Source organism: Eubalaena glacialis, chromosome 9 (genome assembly GCF_028564815.1).
Source record: "Eubalaena glacialis isolate mEubGla1 chromosome 9, mEubGla1.1.hap2.+ XY, whole genome shotgun sequence".
Lineage (NCBI taxonomy): Eukaryota > Metazoa > Chordata > Mammalia > Artiodactyla > Balaenidae > Eubalaena > Eubalaena glacialis.
The window spans coordinates 49,905,798-49,929,283 of record NC_083724.1 but is presented as its reverse complement, the minus strand read 5'-3'; the positions used below and the strand labels follow the sequence as shown (position 1 = coordinate 49,929,283).

The following is a 23,486-nucleotide window of genomic DNA, read 5'->3' as shown; positions in this document are numbered from 1 at the left end:
CACAGTAAATTCCCATAAAACCTATTCATTAATCATCCAAGTTTAAGCAAAGACAGCTTCTCAGTAAACATTCCAGGGTGTTGGTTACTTATGAAATGTACCTGGTGCAGAGAATTATTGGACAGAAACTACTTTAGAATATATGTCAAAATTTTTGTTTTATCAAGGATTAATTAAGCCATTTAAAAATGAGTTATTTAGCAAGACTAATTGTGTATTGATATCAGTACTAGTTTGTGACAATAATTCTGCATTTTCTGGTTAATAGAGTTGGAGGGGCATGCATTCAGAAGTAGTTTAAAAACATTAGATTTTACCCACTTTTATTTCAAATTTAGGGTTTTTTTTAAAGATATAGTTTTAAAGGAAAATGACTCTGAAAACAGTGATTTTCATTGTTTTGTATGATCTAATCTAATCAATAGCATTCTTACTAGAAATTTTTTCTAAAGTTAGAACATATTGACTATTTCTTTTGGCATTTGAATTTTTATTTTAAACTTTCTTCTTTATAGTTTGAACAAAGTAACAAATACATATCTTAAAAAGAGTTTTTCTTCCTCTGCTTAAGAATAGGTAAGTAATTAATTAGTTTATTAATTACTGATAGCATTAATTATGTCTGAGAAGTGAACTGTATAAAATAAAATGGTAATTATCTCTGAAATGATTTTTAAGTCCATAGGACATTTGATTTCCTACAAATTGTTTTCTGTTAGTTCTGTATTCATTACATGTCTTAGATTCCCCAGTGGTATTTTTAATCATTTCTTACATCAGTAGTGATCAGCTATTATCCATGCCTATGTGATTTATATAGATTCTTTATATTAAATACTGCCTACGCATGTTATAGTACTTTGATTATATATGTACTTGACTTGTACAGTTAATCCCATAAGAGGCTTTTTCCTTTTTTTGTCACTTTCACATGAAAGAAGTGTGGAGTTTTCTTGGCTACAGTATGTCTCCTCCTCAGATACATAATATATGATAGCATAAATTTCTTATTTTTCCCTTAACATTTAAAAAACCCAACAAACTAAAGTCCATACTTTATTAAGATTTTCCTAGTTTTAACCTAATGTCCCTTTTTTCTGCTCAAGAATATTATCCAGGAAACCACATTACATTTAGATGTCATGTCTCCTTAGGCTCCTCAGGGCTATGACAATTTCTGAGACTACCCTTGTTTTTGATGATTTTGACATTTTTGAGGAGGAATATATTATTTTTGCACTCTCTTTTAAAATACCTTCCAGAAAAAGAAATAAGCGATAAAAGTTATTCTCTCTTTATGCCACAGGTGAACTTCTTTACCAATGAAGATTAAAACCAAAGAAAAAGAATTCCTCATTTACGGAGGATAGCTATCATCACATATTACACTTCAGTGCATGTACAGAAGTGAAAGAGTATACACCCACACGATTTAACCTCCAAGGTGTATGAGAAAAGACGAAAAAAATTGAGAGTAATTTTATGCACAGAAAGGGTCACGGGACCACTTACAATAACTTCCTCTACTATGAGCAGATGTTTTCTGGCTTCATTGAGCCTGGAGCAAGAGGTTTATACTGCTGCATGAGGGATGCAGATAGGATAAGGTGACCGACAGAGCAGGTTGATAAGCACTGGATAGTTTATTAAGGCAAGTCTGGGGCCCTTTCCAGTGGAAATCTCTGGTTGCTATGATTAGGCCCTGAAGATGCTTTGTGGCTCAACCCATGCATGGTTCCTTAATTCTTCTGCATGTATATATTTTTTAGTTCGTTAGAATGAAATGCTTTAGTTCATTAGAATGAAATGCTCAACTTGGGACACACGATACACTTCATTGGATTGTGAACTTCCGAAATGTGATCAGGATCGTGAATGAATGTGCACATGTACCTTTGGGAATGAATGGAGAGGATAGACAGTCTCTAGTATCAAAGGGGTCACATGTGGTACAGTGAAGAACTAGACATACTTTGGATCTAAGTCCAGGCTTATTAATTAGCATAGTAACCTTGAGCAAGTTACTTAATCTCTTGTAGCTCCACTTACTCTATCTGTAAAATGGGGATTAAAAATAGCTCTAATGTGATGTAGTTGTTGGAGTAATTAATGTTTACAGTATTTGTAAAAAGCTTAGCACTTAGCATAGTGGCTGCCACATGATGGGTACTCAAGAAACTATTAATAGTGGAATAAGGGTAGGTAGAATGGAACTTAGATTACAATGGCTGCTATTCTGAGTTTAAAATTTGGGATGCTGAGTCTACCACTGAATCATTGAGTAATCCATTCACTCCTTCATTTATTCAACAAAAATTGATTAAATGCTACTGTTTGTGCTAAGAAAGCAGTAATGGACAAGACACATTCTCTGCCCTCGCAGGGCTTATAGTCTAATGGAGACTTACAAACAGGCAGTAATCAGCCATGTGATAAATGCTGCAGCAGGCATAAACTGTGGGGCTTAGCGGGAATGTAGGAGATAGCTCTAACCCAGAACCACAGTCAACAAGGTTTGTGGTTTTGTTTTTTCTTATTGTTCCTGTTTTCACTTCAGTGCTAAACAGAGGCAATTTCCTTTTGTTTATTTTAATAGTGAAAATTATTAGTTAAATGTAATATACCTATTAAGGGACATTAAGGGCAGAATCTGATCTGCAGAGCCTGGAGGAAAATGGTCTTCTCCTGGATATGGTTCCAAGGATAAGGACCTCTTTATGATATTAGGACTAGAAAGCAGGACAAATGCCCACCTTATAAAGGAAAATCATACAACCCAGGGCATTTCTATTCTTATCTGAACTTCTAGGAAGCTTAAATTTAATGCTCAATTATAACAAATACAGTAGCCCAATTTTTTTGTTTTATTTCTTTCTCCCTTCTTCTCAATGGTTTTGATTTTCATTTTTAATGTATTATAATATCTCCATATCTATCTATCTATCTATCATCTATGTCATATCAAATGGTTTTTGAAAGTAGGCAGGGTGATAATTACTAACTAACGTTAGCAACTTAGTTTCTTACATATTACATTAGCCTTTTAATTAATATATTTTTATGATTCAATGGACACGGATGAATTGTAGTACATTTAAATTTCATGAAATTGAGTCACACTGTAAGAGGTCTATTATAGGGGAATTTAATAGCATTAAGAATGTCTTACAACAGAGGCCCTTATGTTATCAATAATTAGATGTGTCATGGTATCATTTGGAATTATATCCACTCTTAGGAGACATAAGGTTACTGTGTTAATCCATTTAAATTATTTTTGCACTCTCTGGACGTAGAAAATCTTTACCTTTAAGCAAAGCTGTCAGGATGGCTAAATCAATGTCCTGGTGTCCTTCTGATCCCATCCGAAACACCGTAATCTGAAATTTGAGACAAGGTGACCATTAGCAATGCATTTTTTCTCTCAAGAGAAATTAAATCAATGAGACCATATTTGAACACAGACTATCTTAATATCTATAAGGTAGATTCTTAACCACAGGGAAAGCATGCATAGCAAGAATTCAATTAGAGGGGTCTGCAACTCATTAAGAGGAAGATGCCTCAGTAGCCTCCAAACAGAAACCAACTTAGATAATTCATTGATTATGGTTACAATCTCTGAAACCAGAGACCAAAGAAAATGTCCCCTTCTACCATTTCAGTTTTAGAGTTAAAACTTGCCAGATTTGCAAAAATGTGTAAGCCATAATTTAAACTATGAGTTGCGAAATTAAGTGGTTAAAAATAGCTAGTTAGTATGCCCTTCAGTGAGTGGCCCCACTATGTATGCATGTGTGCCCGTGTGTGTTGTTGTGTATATGCACGTGTGCAATATAGCCATCACTACACTCTCTCCTCAGCAATAGTTATTCAAGGGTTTCAATATTGTGATGCCTCTAGATCCTTCAGTCCTCTCAATAACCTTAAACCTTCTTGAGAATGACTTAGCAGTATCCAGGTTGTAAGAATGAAAAAGCAGACAATAAAATAACATTTTTTCCTCTTAATTCTGGGAAGAAAAGTATTCTCTGGGGATGAATGATGGGGAGGAGAGTACAGATGTAGCAGTGAAGGGTTAATACATGTTGGATTAATATGAAGTCCCCACATCATGCTTAACGATAATGAAGATTTTTTTTTCCAAGTCAGATGGAAGCTACTTAAGGAAGCCAAAAGGTTATTTGAATATATACATTGGTTGAATTACTACTGTACTCAACTGCTTCAGACTTCAAGTTTCTTTATCTGTAAAATGGGAAAATAATAGGGCTTCCCTGTTTCTAACCACATAGGAAGTAAACTTTGTAGGATTTGCTCATGTATAATTCTAAGTTTTGCCACCATGATGAAGAGAACAGGCACCTAGAATCACAGACTGTTAAACTGTCAGTTGCCTTAGAAATCCTCTAGTCCACTATCCAGAGACAGAGTAACTTGCTTATGGTCAGCATCAAGTTAGAAGAACAGCTGTGACTGGAATCAAGAACAGAGATGAGAGGCAGTTCTTCTCTGTTCTGAACTCAGATAGAAGTGCCTTAATTGGGAAGAAAACTTCAGGTCCACTGGAGAAAGAACCAAGGGGCAGAAGTGGAATTTTGGCTAAATCTTCAACTCTTTAAGCCAGGGCTGGCTAGGGTTTGAAAGGTATTACCGTGTGCTGAGCTGGTAGCAAGCTGCGGACTACCAGGATAACATCTCTCATTGTCTTAGAAGAATTCAGAAATTAGGCATCAAACGGAATTCCTTAAACATCTGACGTACTTGTTCTGCAGACGCCTAAATTTCACTGCCTAATTAGAGATCCCATTTCAGATGCAAATTCTTCCAAGGTAGCAAATAGATAAATTTACCCTGAAATATAAGATTATCAGGTTTTCTTAGGAAAAGCTTTGAGGAGGGGAAAGGAAGGTTTACAGTGTGGAGCTGCTAAAGGATTTCAGGGTGGGGGTGGTGGAGATGCGGATATGTGTGCTGTTGTTTGTCCAGGAGACTGAAATAGCATTGTACTCTGGGGCTTCACAGATTTTCTGGAAAACTGGTGTGGAGGGGATGGCTGTCCACCCGTCTGTGGCACCCCATCCCCATGGTGTGCTTAGACTGAAGGACCTAAGGATCCTAGAAAGAGGGAGAGGAAGCACCAAAGGGAGGCTGGAGGATCCAAAGATGAAATTTATTTCATAATTTTCCCTTGAGTTGACCTGAGATATTATGTCTCCACTACTCTAAACTTTTTAATTTGAAATTAAAATTTAAAAAATATCAATTACTCAATTTATATGTCTTTCTCAGAAAAAAAGAAAAGTCAAACAAGAAAAGCAGAGTCGTCTTCTCCTACCACCCCTGGTGTTGGCAAAGATGCAGAGGATTTTTGCGTCTATGTTCATCAGTGATATCGGCCTATAGTTTTCTTTTTTTGTGACATCTTTGTCTGGTTTTGGTATCAGGGTGATGGTGGCCTCGTAGAATGAGTTTGGGAGTGTTCCTCCCTCTGCTATATTTTGGAAGAGTTACAGGAGGATAGGTGTTAGCTCTTCTCCAAATGTTTGATAGAATTTGCCTGTGAAGCCATCTGGTCCTGGGCTTTTTTGTTTGTTGGAAGATTTTTAATCACAGTCTCAATTTCAGTCCTTGTGATTGGTCTCTTTATATTTTCTATTTCTTCCTGGTTCAGTCTCGGAAGGTTGTGCTTTTCTAAGAATGTGTCCATTTCTTCCATTTTATTGGCATATAGCTGCTTGTAGTAATCTCTCATAATCCTTTGTACTTCTGCAGTGTCAGTTGTTACTTCTCCTTTTTCATTTCTAATTCTATTGATTTGAGTCTTCTCCCTTTTTTTCTTGATGAGTCTGGCTAATGGTTTATCAATTTTGTTTATCTTCTCAAAGAACCAGCTTTTAGTTTTATTGATCTTTGCTACTGTTTCCATTGGTGAAAGTGGGGTGTTAAAGTCCCCTACTATGATTGTGTTGCTGTCGATTTCCCCTTTTATGGCTGTTAGCATTTGCCTTATGTATTGAGGTGCTCCTATGTTGGGTGCATAAATATTTACAATTTTATATATTCTTCTTGGATTGATCCCTTGATCATTATGTAGTGTCCTTCTTTGTCTCTTATAATAGTCTTTATTTTAAAGTCTCTTTTGTCTGATATAAGAATTGCTACTCCAGCTTTTTTCTGATCTCCATTTGCATGGAATATCTTTCTCCATCCCCCCACTTTCAGTCTGTATGTGTCCCTAGGTCTGAAGTGGGTCTCTTGTAGACAGCATATATACGGGTCTTGTTTTTGTATCCAGTCAGCCAGTCTATGTCTTTTGGCTGGAGCATTTAATCCATTTACATTCAAGGTAATTATCGATATGTATGTTCCTATTACAATTTTCTTAATTGTTTTGGGTTTGTTATTGTAGGTCTTTTCCTTCTCTTGTGTTTCCTGCCTAGAGAAGTTCCTTTAGCATTTGCTGTAAAGCTGGTTTGGTGGTGCTGAATTCTCTTAGCTTTTGCTTATCTGTTAAGGTTTTAATTTCTCCGTCGAATCTGAATGAGATCCTTGCTGGGTAGACTAATCTTGGTTGTAGGTTTTCCCCTTTCATCACTTTAAGTATGTCCTGCCACTCCCTTCTGGCTTGCAGAGTTTCTGCTGAAAAATCAGCTGTTAACCTTATGGGGATTCCCTTGTATGTTATTTATTGTTTTTCCCTTGCTGCTTTTAATATTTTTTCCTTGTATTTAATTTTTGGTAGTTTGATTAATGTGTCTTGGCATGTTTCTCCTTGGATTTATCCTGTATGGGACGCTCTGTGCTTCCTGGACTTGATTAACTATTTCCTTTCCCATATTAGGGAAGTTTTTAACTATAATCTCTTCAAATATTTTCTCAGTCCCTTTCTTTTTCTCTTCTTCTTCTGGGACCCCTATAATTCAAATGTTGGTGCGTTTAATGTTGTCCCCTAGGTCTCTGAGACTGTCCTCAATTCTTTTCATTCTTTTTTCTTTATTCTGCTCTACAGTAGTTATTTCCACTATTTTATCTTCCAGGTAACTTATCTGTTCTTCTGCCTCAGTTATTCTGCTATTGATTCCTTCTAGAGAATTTTTAATTTCATTTATTGTGTTGTTCATTATTGTTTGTTTGCTCTTTAGTTCTTCTAGGTCCTTGTTAAACATTTCTTGTATTTTCTCCATTCTATTTCCAAAATTTTGGATCTTCTTTCCTATCATTACTCTAAATTCTTTTTCAGGTAGACTGCCTATTTCCTCTTCATTTGTTTGGTCTGGTGGGTTTTTACCTTGCTCCTTCATCTGCTGTGTGTTTCTCTGTCTTCTCCTTTTGCTTAACTTACTGTGTTTGGGGTTTCCTTTTCACAGGCTGCAGGTTCGTAGTTCCCCTTATTTTTGGTGTCTGCCCTCAGTGGCTAAGGTGGGTTCAGTGGGTTGTGTAGGCTTCCTGGTGGAGGGGACTAGTGCCTGTGTTCTGGTGGATGAGGCTGGATCTTGTCTTTCTGGTGGGCAGGTCTGTGTCCGGTGGTGTGTTCTGGGGTGTCTGTGACCTTATTATGATTTTAGGCAGCCTGTCTGCTAATGGGTGGGGTTGTGTTCCTGTCTTGCTAGTTGTTTGGCATAGGGTGTCCAGCACTATAGCTTGCTGGTCATTGAGTGGAGCTGGGTCTTAGTGTTGAGATGGAGATCTCTGGGAGAGCTTTCACTGTTTGATATTACGTGGAGCCGGGAGGTCTCTGGTGGACCAATGTCCTGAACTCGGCTCTCCCACCTCAGAGGCACAGGCCTGACACCCGGCTGGAGCACCAAGACCCTGCCAGCCACACGGCTCAGAAGAAAAGGGAGAAAGGAAGGAAGGGAGGGAGGGAGGGAGGAAGGAAGGAAGGAAGGAATAAAATAAAATAAAATGAAGTTATTAAAATTAAAAAAAAATTAAAAAAAAAAAGAAAGAACATCCAAACCAAAAAAGAAATCCACCAATGATAAAAAGCGCTAAAAACTATACTAAAAAAAAAAAAAATATGGACAGACAGAATCCTAGGACAAATGCTGAAAGCAAAGCTATACAGACAAAATCACACAAAGAAGCATACACATACACACTCACAAAAAGAGAAAAAGGAAAAAAATATATCATTGCTTCCAAAGTCCACTGCCTCAATTGTGGGATGATTTGTTGTCTATTCAGGTATTCCACAGATGCAGGGTACATCAAGTTGATTACGGAGATTTAATCTGGTGCTCCTGAGGCTGCTGGGAGAAATTTCCCTTTCTCTTCTTTGTTCACACAGCTCCTGGGGTTCAGCTTTGCATTTGGCCGAACCTCTGCATGTAGGTTGCCTGAGCGTGTCTGTATCCTGCCCAGACAGGATGGAGTTAAAGTATCAGCTGATTAGGGGGCTCTGGCTCACTTAGGCTTGGGGGAGGGAGTGGTACAGACTGCGGGGCGAGCCTGCAGCGGCAGAGGCTGGTGTGGCGTTGCAACAGCCTGAGGCACGCCGTGTGCTCTCCCGGGGAAGTTGTCCCTGGATCACGGGACCCTGGCAGTGGCGGGCAGCACAGGTTCCCAGGACGGGAGGTGTGGATAGTGACCTGTGCTTGCACACAAGCTTACTGGTGGCTGCAGCAGCAGCCTTAGCGTCTCATTCCCGCCTCTGGTATCCATGCTGACAGCTGCGGCTCACGCCCATCTCTGGAGCTCTTTTAGGTGGTGCTCTGAATCCCCTCTCCTTGCGCACCCCGAAACAAAATAGAAATAGAGAATATAAACAGACCAATCACAAAGCACTGAAATTGAAACTGTGATTAAAAATCTTCCAACAAACAAAAAAGCCCAGGACCTGATGACTTCACAAGTGAATTCTATCAAACATTTAGAGAAGAGCTAATACCTATTCTTCTCAAACTCTTCCAAAATATAGCAGAGGGAGGAACACTCCCAAACTCATTCTATGAGGCCACCATCACCCTGATACCAAAACCAGACAAAGATGTCACAAAAAAACTATAGGCCGATATCACTGATGAACATAGACGCAAAAATCCTCAATGAAATACTAGCAAACAGAATCCAACAGCACATTAAAAGGACCATACACCATGATCAAGTGGGGTTTATCCCAGGAATGCAAGGATTCTTCAATATATGCAAATCAATCAATGTGATACACCATATTAACAAACTGAAGGATAAAAACCATATGATCATCTCAATAGATGCAGAAAAAGCTTTCGACAGAATTCAACACCCATTTACGATAAAAACTCTCCAGAAAGTAGGCATAGAGGGAATTTACCTCAACATAATAAAGGCCATATATGACAAACCCACAGCCAACATTGTTCTCAATGGTGAAAAACTGAAACCATTTCCTCTAATATCAGGAACAAGATAAGGTTGCCCACTCTCACCAATATTATTCAACGTAGTTTTGGAAGTTTTAGCCATAGCAATCAGAGAAGAAAAAGAAATAAATGGAACCCAAGTCAGAAAAGAAGAAGTAAAACTGTCACTGTTTGCAGATGACATGATACTATACATAGAGAATCCTAAAGATGCTACCAGAAAACTACTAGAGCTAATCAATGAATTTGATAAAGCAGCAGGGTACAAAATTAATTCACAGAAATCTCTTGCATTCCTATACACTAATGATGAAAAATCTGAAAGAGAAATTAAGGAAACACTCCCGTTTACCATTGCAACAAAAAGAAAAAAATACCTAGGAATAAACCTACCTAAGGAGATAAAAGACCTGTATGCAGAAAACTATAAGACACTGATGAAAGAAATTAAAGATGATACAAACAGATCGAGAGATATACCATGTTCTTGAATCAACATTGTGAAAATGACTATACTACCCAAAGCAATCTACAGATTCAATGCAATCCCTATCAAACTACCAATGGCATTTTCACAGAACTAGAACAAAAAATTTCACAATTTTTATGGAAACACAAAAGACCCTGAATAGCCAATGCATTCTTGAGAAAGAAAAATGGAGCTGGAGGAATCAGGCTCCCTGACTTCAGACTATACTACAAAGCTACAGTAATCAAGACACTATGGTACTGGCACAAAAACAGAAATACACATCAATGGAACAGGATAGAAAGCCCAGAGATAAACTCGTGCACATATGGTCACTTTACCTTTGATAACGAGGCAAGAATATACAATGGAGAAAAAACAGCCTCTTCAATAAGTGTTGCTGGGAAAACTGGACAGCTACATGTAAAAGAATGAAATTAGAACACTCCTTAACACCATACACAAAAATAAACTCAAAATGGATTAAAGACCTGAATGTAAGACTGGACACTATAAAACTCTTAGAGGAAAACATAGGCAGAACACTCTGACATAAATCACAGCAAGATTCTTTTTGACCCACCTTCTAGAGAAATGGAAATAAAAACAAAAATAAACAAATGGGACCTAATGAAACCTAAAAGCTTTTGCACAGCAAAGGAAACCATAAACAAGATGAAAAGACAACCCTCAGAATAGGAGAAAATATTTGCAAATGAAGCTACTGACAAAGGATTAATCTCCAAAATATACAAGCAGTTCATGCAGCTCAATATCAAAAAAAGAAACAACCCAATCCGAAAATGGGCAGAAGACCTAAATAGACACTTCTCCAAAGAAGGTATACAGATTGCCAACAAACACATGAAAGGATGCTCAACATCACTAATCATTAGAGAAATGCAAATCAAAACTACAATGAGGTATCACCTCACACCAGTCAGAATGGCCATCATCAAAAAATCTACAAACAGTAAGTGCTGGAGAGAGTGTGGAGAAAAGGGAACCCTCTTGCACTGTTGGTGAGAATGTAAGTTGATACAGCCACTATGGAGAACAGTATGGAGGTTCCTTAAAAAATTAAAAATAGAACTACCATATGACCCAGCAATCCCACTACTGGGCATATACCCAGAGAAAACCATAATTCAAAAAGAGTCATGTACCACAATGTTCATTGCAGCACTATTTACAATAGCCAGGACATGGAAGCAACCTAAGTGTCCATGAACAGATGAATGGATAAAGAAGATGTGGCACATATATACTATGGAATATTACTCAGCTATAAAAAGAAACGAAATTGAGTTATTTGTAGTGAGGTAGATGGACCTAGAGTCTGTCATACAGAGTGAAGTTAGTCATAAAGAGAAAAACAAATACCGTTTGCTAACACATATATATGGAATCAAAAAAAAAAAAAAAAAGGTTCTGATGAACCTAGGGGCAGGACAGGAACAACGACGCAGATGTAGAGAATGGACTTGAGGACACAGGGAGGGGGAAGGGTAAGCTGGGACAAAGTGAGAGAGTAGCACTGACATAGCTAGTGGGAAGCAGCTGCATAATAGAGGGAGATCAGCTCAGTGCTGTGTGACCACCTAGAGGGGTGGGATAGGGAGGGTGGGAGGGAGACGCAAGAGGGAGGGGATATGGGAATATATGTATATGTACAGTTGATTCACTTTGTTATACAACAGAAACTAGCACAACATTGTAAAGCAATTATACTCCAATAAAGATATTAAATTTAAAAAAAAAGAAAAAAATCAAATGATATAAAATATGTATAAGCACTGTATAAATGCAGGTTATTGTTTTTCTTGCTACTCCTTTCTTTGAGGATAAATATTACATCCATCACCTGTTCTGAGGCAAATTGGCAAAGACAGTTTTCTTGTCAAGACTAAAAATAAGACATGAGAGAGACTTGGTGTTGCCCAGAAGAACACATATGGCTATTTAAGTTTGCACTTTCCGAGGAAGCTAATAAAACGAAATAAGAACTTAAAATAAATAAATAAATAAATAAATAAAAATAATAAAAGCATTACATATTCATTTGGCTGGAGCACTGTGTAAAGGGAAGGTAACTAATGAAGGAAGGTTGGGGCCGAGTTGTGAACCATCTTCAGTGTTAAGGAATTTGGACATAATTCACTATGTACTAGGCCTTGTGCCAAGCACTTTATATATATTACCTTGTGAATCTTCACATCAACCCTGTGAGACTCCGAGATTAGATAAGTACCCAACAGCGCTTAGCTGGTAAATGGCAGAGTCAAGATTAGATCTCAGATCTGCTCAGCTCTAAAGGCTATGCTCTTAGACTGCTAGGCTATCTTGCTGAAGTCAAATACTGTTGGATGCAAATTAATCTCAGGGTACAAATTGGAGGTGAGGCCCAGCTTCAGGGCTGTTGCAGCAGGTTTAAGGTGAAGTAACAAGGGCCTGGATTAGGACATGGCTGTGTGATGGAGAAGAGGCTCTGTGCGAGGAACATCAAGAAGAATCACAAGGTGGGTTGATTTTCAGGGGTCAAGAGACAGGAAGGAATCAAAGATGACTCAATTTTTCAGCCTTGGTGCTGAGAGCATGGGGCTGCTCTTAAGAGAAACAGAAAAGCCAGGAAAAGTGAAGAGTTTTCCATAACTTCTATTCTTTTTGACTCAGAAGTTGAGTATTGGCCCAGGGCAGCACACTACAAGGTAGGGGGTGATTTTAGACAGCGCTCTGCCGGGCAGTGAAACCAAAATGAGTAGAATCCCTGCTGCCCACACGCCCTCGAAATCTTCCCACTGGTAAGCAAAAAGATGAGCTCTTTGTTAAAATGCCTTTGACTAGAGCTACACCAAAGCCCTGGGGAGATTCTGAAGAGTAGGGAAAGGGAAGGATTTGGCAAAACTTGAGGCTGTCAACAGCTTTTCAGGTTAAAACTGCCACAGAGCAATGTGTATGTATGTGGAGATACCCAGGACTGAGAAAACAGAAGCTCTCATCAAGTTGCTCTCTTTAGAGAGCAAAATTGGAGGCATGTTTTACTTACATCTTATCACGACAATAAGGAGGTATGTGCACGTGCACACACATACACACACACAGTGGTTTTGTGAGTCACATGACTTGGCAATATTAAATATGCTAACCGCCGCCCCAGAAAGCAACTCTGTACAATTTGAGTGTGGTTCTCTTGGATGGAAGAATGTACCTTTCAACCAGCATCGTCTTTCCCACAAAGAACCCTCAGAAAAATGTTCAGCTTTACATTTACCACTTTCATCAAATGCGTGCATTTTTTACATATTCCTGTTACATTGATTGTACAGTTATATGATGATGTCTATCTTATTTGGAGATATTAAAGAATGATGAATTGTTCTATAAAGGTGAATTTTCTAGTTAAGTATGGGTTATTGCTTGACACCAATTGAAAACAAGTTAGTTCTCTTGGATGGAAACTTTTCTAAAATGGAATAGACACATTTGTCTTCTTAGACAACATTAAATAAAATGAAAATCCATTTATTTTTGGTGTGACTTTGTGATGTTCTCATTGACTGTCAGGAAAGTAGGACTACTTCGTCCTATCGAAATGACCTCAGACCGTTCATGTTCAGAGTTCATGTATCTGCTATTTATTGGTTCCTCACTCTACAGTCTGACTAACTCTTCTCAAAACCATCCCTGAGGCATAAAGGGCAGGAGTACCAGACCAAAACTGAACAAAAGAGTGGTGGTTTCTGTGGCATTTAGTGCTTTTGACTGTGTGGGATTTAGTGCCAGATTGTCTGATATTAATGACAGCATTCAAATAACTCTCTTTTTTCATTTCTTATTTCCTGGTCTGCATAGTTGAGGTTTCTGTATAAGGGATCTTCAGATAAATTAGACATTGTCATACTTTTAGCAGGAAATTTTTCTAATTAATTTTATTTGAACTCTTTCTGCTAATCCCTACTAGGGAGTTAAGAATTGAACATGTCTAGCCTCTTAAGGAGAGCAGTTGCTAAGTGACATTAGCACATCTGCCTAAGGTAAGAATAGAAGAGAGCTCTTAATCATGATAATAGCAGCTGTAGTGCGCAAGCACTCCTCTAAACATTGTACACGTACAACTCACTAATCTTCCCAATGAACCTCAGTATTATTATTCTTATTTTCCAGTAGAGATACCTGAAGCTTAGAAAGGTAAAGTAACTTATTCAAAGTCACATAGCTGGAATTCTCATGGTGTGTGCTCAAACACTGCTGTTGAAGGCCTCCCCGCTCATTCTGCTGGATGATTCATCAGAGTTCCCTGGGTTTTATGGAGGGACAGAAAGAGAATGAATAGAAGCTGCACTGAGGTCAGGGGTAGTGTCCATATTTGATGTTGATGAAAGAGACAGCATTATTATTCAGTACTGAATCTCCTCTCTGTTGCTTTGCCAAGAGCACTTACTGATTGTCAGATATGCAAACAGATTTTTATCATTTATCATCAGCTCTTTTAGACTTTGTTTTTTAAATAGAGAATTTCCTAGATGCCCCAAAGTAGAAATAACATGGAATAAAGCAAGCTGCTAAAGAAAGTCAAGTTCCCAAAAATAGGCTTGATAGAATGGCATGGAAAGGCATATATTTTTAGCTAGCAATTATAAAGCTACTGCATTAAACTGAAGTAACAGTGGTGCAAAGTAGAATGTAATTATTTTCTGTCCAGCACCTGTCTTTGAGTCTGTCACTTTGTTATTCATTTCTGGACATCAGTGAGAAATATTTCTCTCCTTTTTAATCTCTTCCTTATCATTCAATTGCAGCAGAACATCCCTTAGCTTGAAAGTTATGTATGGAGAGATGCATGGGAACATTCAAGAAACATCCAAATGTTGAGTCCCTCTCTCATGCAAACACTGCATTTCTTTCAGTTATGTTTTTAGCCTCCCCTTCTCATTTCTTCCTCATTCCTTCTCTCCTTTCCTTCTTTTCTTCCAAAATTATTAACTAGGAGCCTTTAAAGGGCCAGGCACTGTGCAGGGACACACACACACACACACACACACACACACACACACACACACATATATTTTCTAGATAGAGATTTGTTTCTATGGAATAGGAACTGTAGCTAGGTGAAGCTCAGTTCAAAATTTATAACCTTAAAAACTGCATCAAAGGAGTAATTTTATTAGTTAAAAAAGCAAATATAGTTCTTCGATGATGAGAAAAGTGCACCTGAGAGTTTTTCTGGCCGTAGTTGTTTAAAATAAGAAACAATATAACATATTAGCAGCTAAATGAAGCTAAATTTAGATGTGTGAAAAAATTACACAATTATGTACTACTCAGTGGGTCTCTGAAATTCTGAATAAAAAGGAAATTAGTGGGTTTATACCAGGTACAATGGATAATTCTAATCCCTTGAAAAGAAAGCAGGTTTTATTTTTATTCACCCTTCAGAAAAGAAAAACCTAGTTTTAACTAAGTAGTAGAGTGTGTTTGAGAGAATGACACCATTAGTGGCTCTCCATAATTATATCATCAATCTGAAAAAGCATGTAAGGCCAAGTTTACCCCATATACAGATACCATAATTCTATGGGTCTAAGAGGTGATAGAACTGTGGCAGCCCTAAAATAAATTGGGCAACAGGAAGAATTTTTTTTCCAAAAGAAGAAATATCATGTGAATGACAAATCCTTTCGTTACTCAAGACAATATTTTATCAAGTATGTCATCATCTTTTAAAAAAGGCCACCAGAAACATGACCACCATGCTACTAGGAACTAATGAGGAAGACAGCCCACAGCCGCCAGCATGCCTGATGTTGCAAAGGAGGGGCAGCTCAGGAACATTTCTCCAGGTTGCTTGGTTTTTTGAGTCTATCTGTCAGGCTAGTTCAATTCCTCCAAGAATTCCCAGATTGACAGGCAGTCACCAGCTTTGCTGGGCATGACAAGTTCCATTTCAAGGAGTCCAGTGTGTATTTTCAAGTAGACTGGCTGCTGTTATGGGCCCAGTCAACTTCAGGTTTCAATTGCTTTTTAAGCACTGCTTCACTGAGCACACTCAGCAATCACAGAACCTCCCAGACCAGTGTGACAAAGGCTGGCAGAGAACTGGAAAGTCCCTTAAAGGAAAAGCATATTTTAGCAGCTTTCTAAATCAAGCATCCTAAACATACCTTTTTACAGTGACTGATCCTATACTTTCTGATATGGACAAGGAAAGGAGGCATTTCTGGAACTGGGATAAAATCGAGGGAGAAGACGTCCTCCTTGTCTTTGGTGACTTACTTATGCTGACTTGTGAGAGAATATTGGACATTCCTGCTCTCTAACTCAAATTTTTATCAGGCTTTACCTACAGTTTCTAAAATAGTCAGGTTTTAAAAATTTACAAATTTTTTACTCGGCGTCAAACAAAAGAAGTTGAAAAATGGCATCCTACATTTTACACTCACACCAAGTACACATATCAAACACACACACTCACTATGCACACGGAATTTTCCAGAACTGTCCCTATTTCAAATGTTCTGCCCAGTTTATAGCTCACATCCCAGGCCACCCTGTTTAGATTTTAGTTCTGAAAATATGGTTTCTGGACCCATATTATCCACTATTACGACTCCAAGAGAGAAAGTCAGATTTTGAGTCAACAGATATTTTCTGAACACCTTCTTCAGATGCAAGGTTGGTGTTTTAATTCAATATCTAGTGAAATCAGAAGACCTTTATTACGTGGGATGTGGCATATTATTTTTTCCTGGTTTTCCTTACCAGCACATAATGGACTTATTGCAACCCTCTTTAATGAAAAACAAAATGCACAGAACCTTGCAGGAAAATGGATTTTTGTAAGTTTCAACATATAATATAATAACATTTATTATTATATAACATCATTGTATTGTGACATTTGACAGTTATCATATAAATAACGTTATAGAAATGTAATATAATGATATACACCCACATAATATATTAGGCCACTCAACTGGCTCTGTGGCTTCAAGCAAGTCATCTAACTTTTACAAAACAACAACACTAACAATATCATCTTCATAGGTTGTTGTGGGAAAAGTGAATTAACATGTGTAAAGCAGTCAGAAAAGAACTTGGCATATTCTTGGAGAAACTGAACTGGCTTTACAGGTGAGCTAAAAAAACCAAACCAACTGGGAAAAGGTAAGTGCTCAGTAAAAGCTGTTGCTATTATTGTTATTATTATTGTTATTATTTAAAGTCCTAGTTTCCTCATCTGTAAACTGGATGGGTGGATTTCATCTTGATGATCCCTACAGTTTCTTTATTTTGGTGACCTCTGTTAAAGTCCTTCAATTTTCTATGGAGGGACCAATATCCTAAATCAGTGGATCAGGTTAACATTTAACACAAATGAAAATTTACCCTGAGGTATTAAGAGCTCATGGCAGCAAATGGAAGCATAAGAATAACTGTTTTGTCTTGCTCCATGCAAATAACTTCTGTTTGTTTTTTTATAATGCCAGAATGATGAAATGATAATAAGCAGGTAATTTCTCCTGGGGGCTTAAAAACTTGGTCTAGCTTTGAATGCTTTGGGATCCAGAAGGAGAGAGGCCCAGCTCAGCCTTAACAGGGAGTAGAACAGCTTGTCAACTGGTTGTTTTAGCTCCCTGGAGGCTCGCTTGTTCTGATACGGTAATTTTATTTTATAAATCTGGGAGAATGTTTGGACAGGCTGACGGCCAGTTGTTCCAACAACTGCTACTGTAAATCCTTCATTCCCCCAAATGGTTGCTCTCTTTCTCAAATATCTTCCTATGCAGAATAAATGCTAGTCATGGGGGCTATAAACTGCTTACAATTAGGCTTTGAGCTAGTGAGTATGTCCTCTTTTGAAAAAGAGATTTTTTACCTTATTTAGCCTTATTTAGCCTTATTTAGGCTCCACCAAAATCCAAGGGCTATATTTACTGCACCCAAATGCATTAAAAAAAAAGTATTAAAAAATCCTGGTGAGAGACAAAGCAGTCAGGAAGGTACAATTTTTCTAGGGAACAATAGTCCAGAGAAGAAAAAAAAAATTGCTATTCATCAGTAGTTTGATGTCAATGGCATTTACAAAATGAACCACTTCCGATCAGACATAGATTTACTGGAAATACCCCTTGCAAAAACAAAAGGAAAAGAAAGACAAAAAGATAAATAGAGCATATATGAGAGAAAGAATGAAAGGGGATTCTCTTTGGTGGTTCGAACTGGTTTCTAACATTGTCTCTGATACAGCTTTCGCTGAACATAAAGAATATACTGCACAGTGACCCAAGACCTCTTCAATAATAGGTCACTGTTTTGTTAGTCAATAGCTGGTATGTAAGTAAGCTTGCTGGCTGTATTATACCCAGGAAACAGGAAGCTTACAATGGAACTTTTACCAGGGCCAGCATTATAGCCACACTCATGGAGAATGCAAGATCAAACAAGGTAGGACTGGCAGGAGTACCAGTGAATGCAGTGAAAGGCTGCATTCATCACAGATGTCAAGTACAAGCTGGGTCTTCATATTTCTTTTTGTCATGCCATTTCATGTTATGCTGTGGCTCCTTCACATGGACTGTCTATTTAGGGGACAAAGGTTCTCTAGTAGGTTATATTCCATAATGTCTAAGAATCCATGACACTCACCAAGTCTGCAAATTGCCCAATAAACTGTTTGGACATTAAGTGAATTCAAATTAATTGTATTATATAAACTTCACGAGTGAAAAGGGACAAATAGTAAAGGTCGTCTCTACATTATCCTCTGTTCAAATGCTGGAATATTCAGTACATGATCATAAACAGCATTCATGTGCAATTTTAATGGTTAGGAAGGGCTTTGTTAAGCAGAGGTGGGGTTGGCATGTTTCTTAATCCAAAGTTTTTTCAAGTGTTCTCAGCAGGGTCATAACACTGATTAACAGGATGACCCAAAAATTTATACTTGCCAAGGCAGATCCCCTACTGAAAGTAGGTTTGAGAATCATGGTGGAGAACCATGGTAGAAGAAGCTGCTAGTAGTACTGAGTCATGTATCCTTATAACCAGACACCTATTCTTTTCTAATAGCATGGCTGGGGGGACTTAAGTGCACTACTTATATCTTTTCCCAATAAAACTCAACCTAATGTTTTCAGTGGGGAAATCTCACTATAACATAATGAATAATTTAATCCTAAAAATGTATACTTATGAATGGTATGAAAAATGCAAATATTTTAATGTTAAATGAAAAATTTTACTTTAGAAATATATGCTTAATTACAACTGTATTTAAAACAAAATAAATCTAAAAATTTACATATAGAAGGAAACAATAAAAGTCACTGGTGCTTGTGGGGCTGTGGGTGATAGTTTTCCTCCTTTCATTTTTTTGGTGGTCTCTAAATTTTCTATAAAAAACGTATTTTCAATCAGCAGATATTACTTTCCCAATGGAAGAAATAAACGAAATCAAAACTACATTAAAAATTAAGTTTAAGATGATTGTTCACTGAAAGATGTAAAATTAATTTGTAAAAAAAAAAAGAATTTGAAATATGAAAAAGTCTTTCTTTGTAAATGAATCACAGAATAAAAGAAAAGCAGTGCCAGAGGGACCTAGAGATCATCTAGATTGTGTGTTCCCTCTGATCAGGTCATTTCAAGGTGAGATTTTTAGGCTGGAGAGCTGAAAGCCTGTTCTTCTCACATTAGAAGAGAGAAGAAGAAAAAACACAAGATTTTTATTCAAACAAGTCTGGATTCAAATCTTAATGCTGTTCCATAACTCTGTGTCCCTTGGGCAAATTACTTAACCTCTCTCAACTTTAGAGAGGGAAGTTGACAATAATGTCAACTTCTTACTGTGTTTTTCAGATTTAAATGAGAGGGAAATATATATACACACACGTATATAGTTGCTTAATCATTAAAGCATCCTCAAAATGGCAGCTTTTAACATTATCATTATTATTTGACTTCTTTGATTCCTCGGTGGCCCCCAGGCCAGAAGTATTTTGATGCCATTTCTCTTGGGTTTAGAAGAGAATGAAGATAAGTACTGAAATCTCTGTCCTGTGTCTCCGGTACTGGATAGGATAAATATTTAAGGTCATGGAATATTTTTTTAATGGACAAGTTATTGTGATATCATCTCTTGATCTCCATTGTCCTCCAGCTCTTCCCCACTTTTTCTTTTCCTTTATTTCAAAATTCCTCACATAGCAGTTTCTACTCTCACTGTCTCATTCCTTACAGTCTCATTCTCTCTTGAATGTACCCTATTCATAGGATTTTTGCCCACAACACCACCAATACCATGCTCCTTAAGGCCACCAATGAATTCCGTCTTGCTAAATCTGGTCGCAGATTTTTAATACTTATAGTACTTGATGCGTTAAATGCACAAGATATATTTATGATAATATATATTTCCATGTATTTATTTTATTTTGTCACCAGCAAAGCCCATTAACAAGTCCCCGGAAATAAAAATAGAATCTGGGTAATAAAGTCTAACCTTTTTTTCCTTTGTGCTTAGTCTAGTGTCACTTGCTCATAGGGTGCCGCCTGCAGAGGCCTTGCGCCTGGCCCTTCAGGCCAGAGTTCCTAGCGCCAAACGCCTGAGCTGACGCCTCGACGCCTCAGCTGGGGAGGCTGTGTGCAGAGGCGCTGCGCCCGACACTGCAATTCAAGATGGCGGCAGTGGGCTGTGCGCAGAGGCGCTGCGCCCGGCACTGCCATCTGGAGCCAGAACAGCACAGCCCCGCCCACCCACCAGAACTCCCCTCCCTCCCAGAGGACACGATCCCTATAAAGGAGTTCCGCCCACAGCCTGTCAAGAGACCGTGTACTCTAGAGCGTGAGCTCACACCTCTCCATTCTCTGATCAAAGAATAAAACTTTGCTTTGCTTCTGCACTGAACACGGTCTCGTTGTATTGGCTCAAATGACATTGGGCAGGAGGACCTTTGCTGGGGCCAGACTCGAAAGGGTCAGTACCAATTTCTTTACTATTTCTTCCCCACTGGAATGTAGGCTGAAATGAGGACAGGTACTGTTGTATCCCTAGCCCCTAGAATAGTGCCTGGCATGTGGCAAGCGTACAATAAAGGTTAGTGGAATGAATGACTGCAAAAGTAGTCTGTTGAGCAAAAAACTATTGCAGGTAACAACAGACTGCCTTTCCCTGAAGGAGGCCCTGAGGGGAATGTGAATGTATGTTCCAAGCTGAAGTCCACCCCATGGATGCCGTGAGCAGTTCCTGAGCACATTATGGACTTCTGTTCAGTGCTTATAATTTGTTGGCATGTGTAATGATTTGGCTTTAAAAAGCGATGCATTTCCCACTTGGATTTTTCTGCAGTGAGCTTCAGTTGCAAATGCCCATGTTTATGTGTATATGATGTGTGCTGTGCCTGGCATCTGCTCTGCTTCCTGCCCCTCCGTGTGCCTGTGCCCACAGGGCATCTGGGAGCTGACTGGCATGTTACAAGGGTTAGAAATTCTCCTCTCTGAGCTCTCTGGTTTATCCTGTTGGGGATGAGAAAGCTACCAAGCATTCCTAAGCTGGCAGAGTGACAGAATGAACCCACACAAGGAGATAAAACAGCTGTAGTGGAAATGGAGAGCTTCCGAGGACCAATGAAAGAGGAAGACAAAGAGCTTATGGCTCATGGATGGCAGATGGTTGAGGTCTGGTTAGGAATCGAGTTGTTGAGAAACATTTTGTCTTAGGCTGAGTTGGAACATGGGCATTTAAAGCTATGCATAGGCTAGTGACAGTCCTAGCAATCTCAAACTTTATCTATGTCAGGATTGGGGTCCTCTCACACCCTGATCCATTTTTTTTTGTCCACAGTAGAACTTGCAAGTTGGTTCTTGCAAGCCCTGAGTTTTGGGGATGCTGGTGGGGGTGTTATCTGGGCCCTGTACCCTTTCCCCAGAGCACTCAGCCCTTCCAAGGGCATCTCTCTGAAGTTGCAGGGGCTGAGTATGGTGAGTTGAGGTCTGCTGCATTGAGGCTCTAGAAATATAGGTACTAAAAGAGGAGATTTCCATGACTGGAAAAGAAGCTTGCCATTCAAAGTGGCTCTCTGACTTCAGTGTTTCTAAAGGCACTATCTGGGACAGGGATTACTTCCCTGTGTTTCCTGCCAATGGATGTGCATGTTTTTGGCAATGTGAAATGGGGGCATGGGGGGAAGGAATGAACAAATAAAAGGAGAGGAAGAAAGATAAATGAGAAGCACTGTTGTTCAATTCTTTGGAAAGATTATTCATCCACCCCAATAATCACTCTTTTTTCCTTAGAGGTAGTGTCACAGAGTGAAAAGAGCAAAAGCTTTGGAATTAGATACATCTGTGCTTGAATCCTGACTGTTTCAGTTATGATGCTGGCTTAGGCAAGAAACCTAATTTCTCAAACCTTAATTTCTTAATCTGTAAAATTGGAGAAATAATATCTATCACATAGGATTGTTTTGAGTCTTAAATGAAATATGAGCAAAGTGCCTAGCATAGGGTTTGAAATAGAGCCCACCCTAAATAGTTAAAAAAAAGTTATAAAAAAGGGTGGGGGGAGAAAATACAGCATCAAACATGGCAGACGTGGGCTTTGTTTGCTAATGTATTCAGCAAACATTTAAATGGAGCATCTACGTTGTATCTAAAAATGTGTGACCCGCTGGGCAAGATGGATATACCTTCGTAGAGGCTAAAGTTGCAGACAGACAAAAACACATGCAAACATAAATAAATGAGAGAACTGTCAAGTGTGATAAATGCTAATAGGAAACAAATAGTGGAATGAAAGGGGGGAACTGCTTTATACAGGGTGTTCAGGGAAGGCTTCCTGGAGGAGGTGATGGTCAAGCTGAGAATGAAGAATAAGAAAGCACCAGCCACATGAAGACTGGAGGGAAAGGTTTCCAGCAAAAGGAAGGATATAAGCAAACGTCTTGAGACCAAAGAAGACACAGGGGTGTTTGAGGTACTGAAAGAAGACCAGAGTGGCTGAGATGAGAGACCAGTGCTAGAGCAAGGAGAGAAAAACAGGGTGAAAATACTGGTAGTCATTCCTCGGGAAAATCTTTTTTGAGAGTTGGCCACCTCCCTCCCCTAAATGCTGTGTTGTAAGAGATTTCTCCCTTTGGTTATCATTCTGTCCTCTACAAGTATGGAAACAAAACGATGCCATTTGGTTGAAGTGCAGGTTTGCCCAAATGTTTGAATCATTAGTATTTGACTGTTTCTTAGTGTCGTTAGATGAGAGGATGGTGGGTTTTTGTGAATACTCTATGCTCTGCTGTTCTCCACAACAACCAAAACTGTCCCCCCATTAGCTCAATAACAGAAGTCCTCCAGCCCATTTCCTGGGGAAGCCTGGCAAAAGGACTCATACTCCAGACTTTGCATTCATGTAGCGCCTGCTGGAACCTGCTTGGTGGAATTTGTTTTTCCCCTGACCCAGGTCCCCTTGGAGGCCAACCACTGCCAGAAAAACTCAAACTCCGTTTCTTGGGTCCCAAGTCAGCCTGCCTCCACCCAGAGGGCCGACAGCTGTAATGCTCCTCCCGCTGGGGGGAGACTGCCCTTCCTCCCACCTGGAACTTTATTTCACTCAGATCTGGAGGGTCTGTGTTCCCTGACCTTCAAAACCAGAGCAGTAGACTTTGAACAGG

The 23,486-nt window shown here is 38.8% G+C and overlaps 1 protein-coding gene across 6 annotated transcripts in view; it reads right to left on the bottom strand.

Moving 5' to 3' along the window:
• The window catches only part of TRPM3 (transient receptor potential cation channel subfamily M member 3), a 505,408-nt gene that overhangs the window by 118,723 nt on the left and 363,199 nt on the right, over positions 1–23,486 (bottom strand). For all 6 annotated transcript variants that reach the window (XM_061200350.1, XM_061200352.1, XM_061200346.1 and 3 more), the window contains one exon: positions 3,308–3,380. In XM_061200350.1, the coding sequence (XP_061056333.1) occupies positions 3,308–3,380 (73 nt within the window). The remainder of the gene's footprint in view (positions 1–3,307; positions 3,381–23,486) is intronic.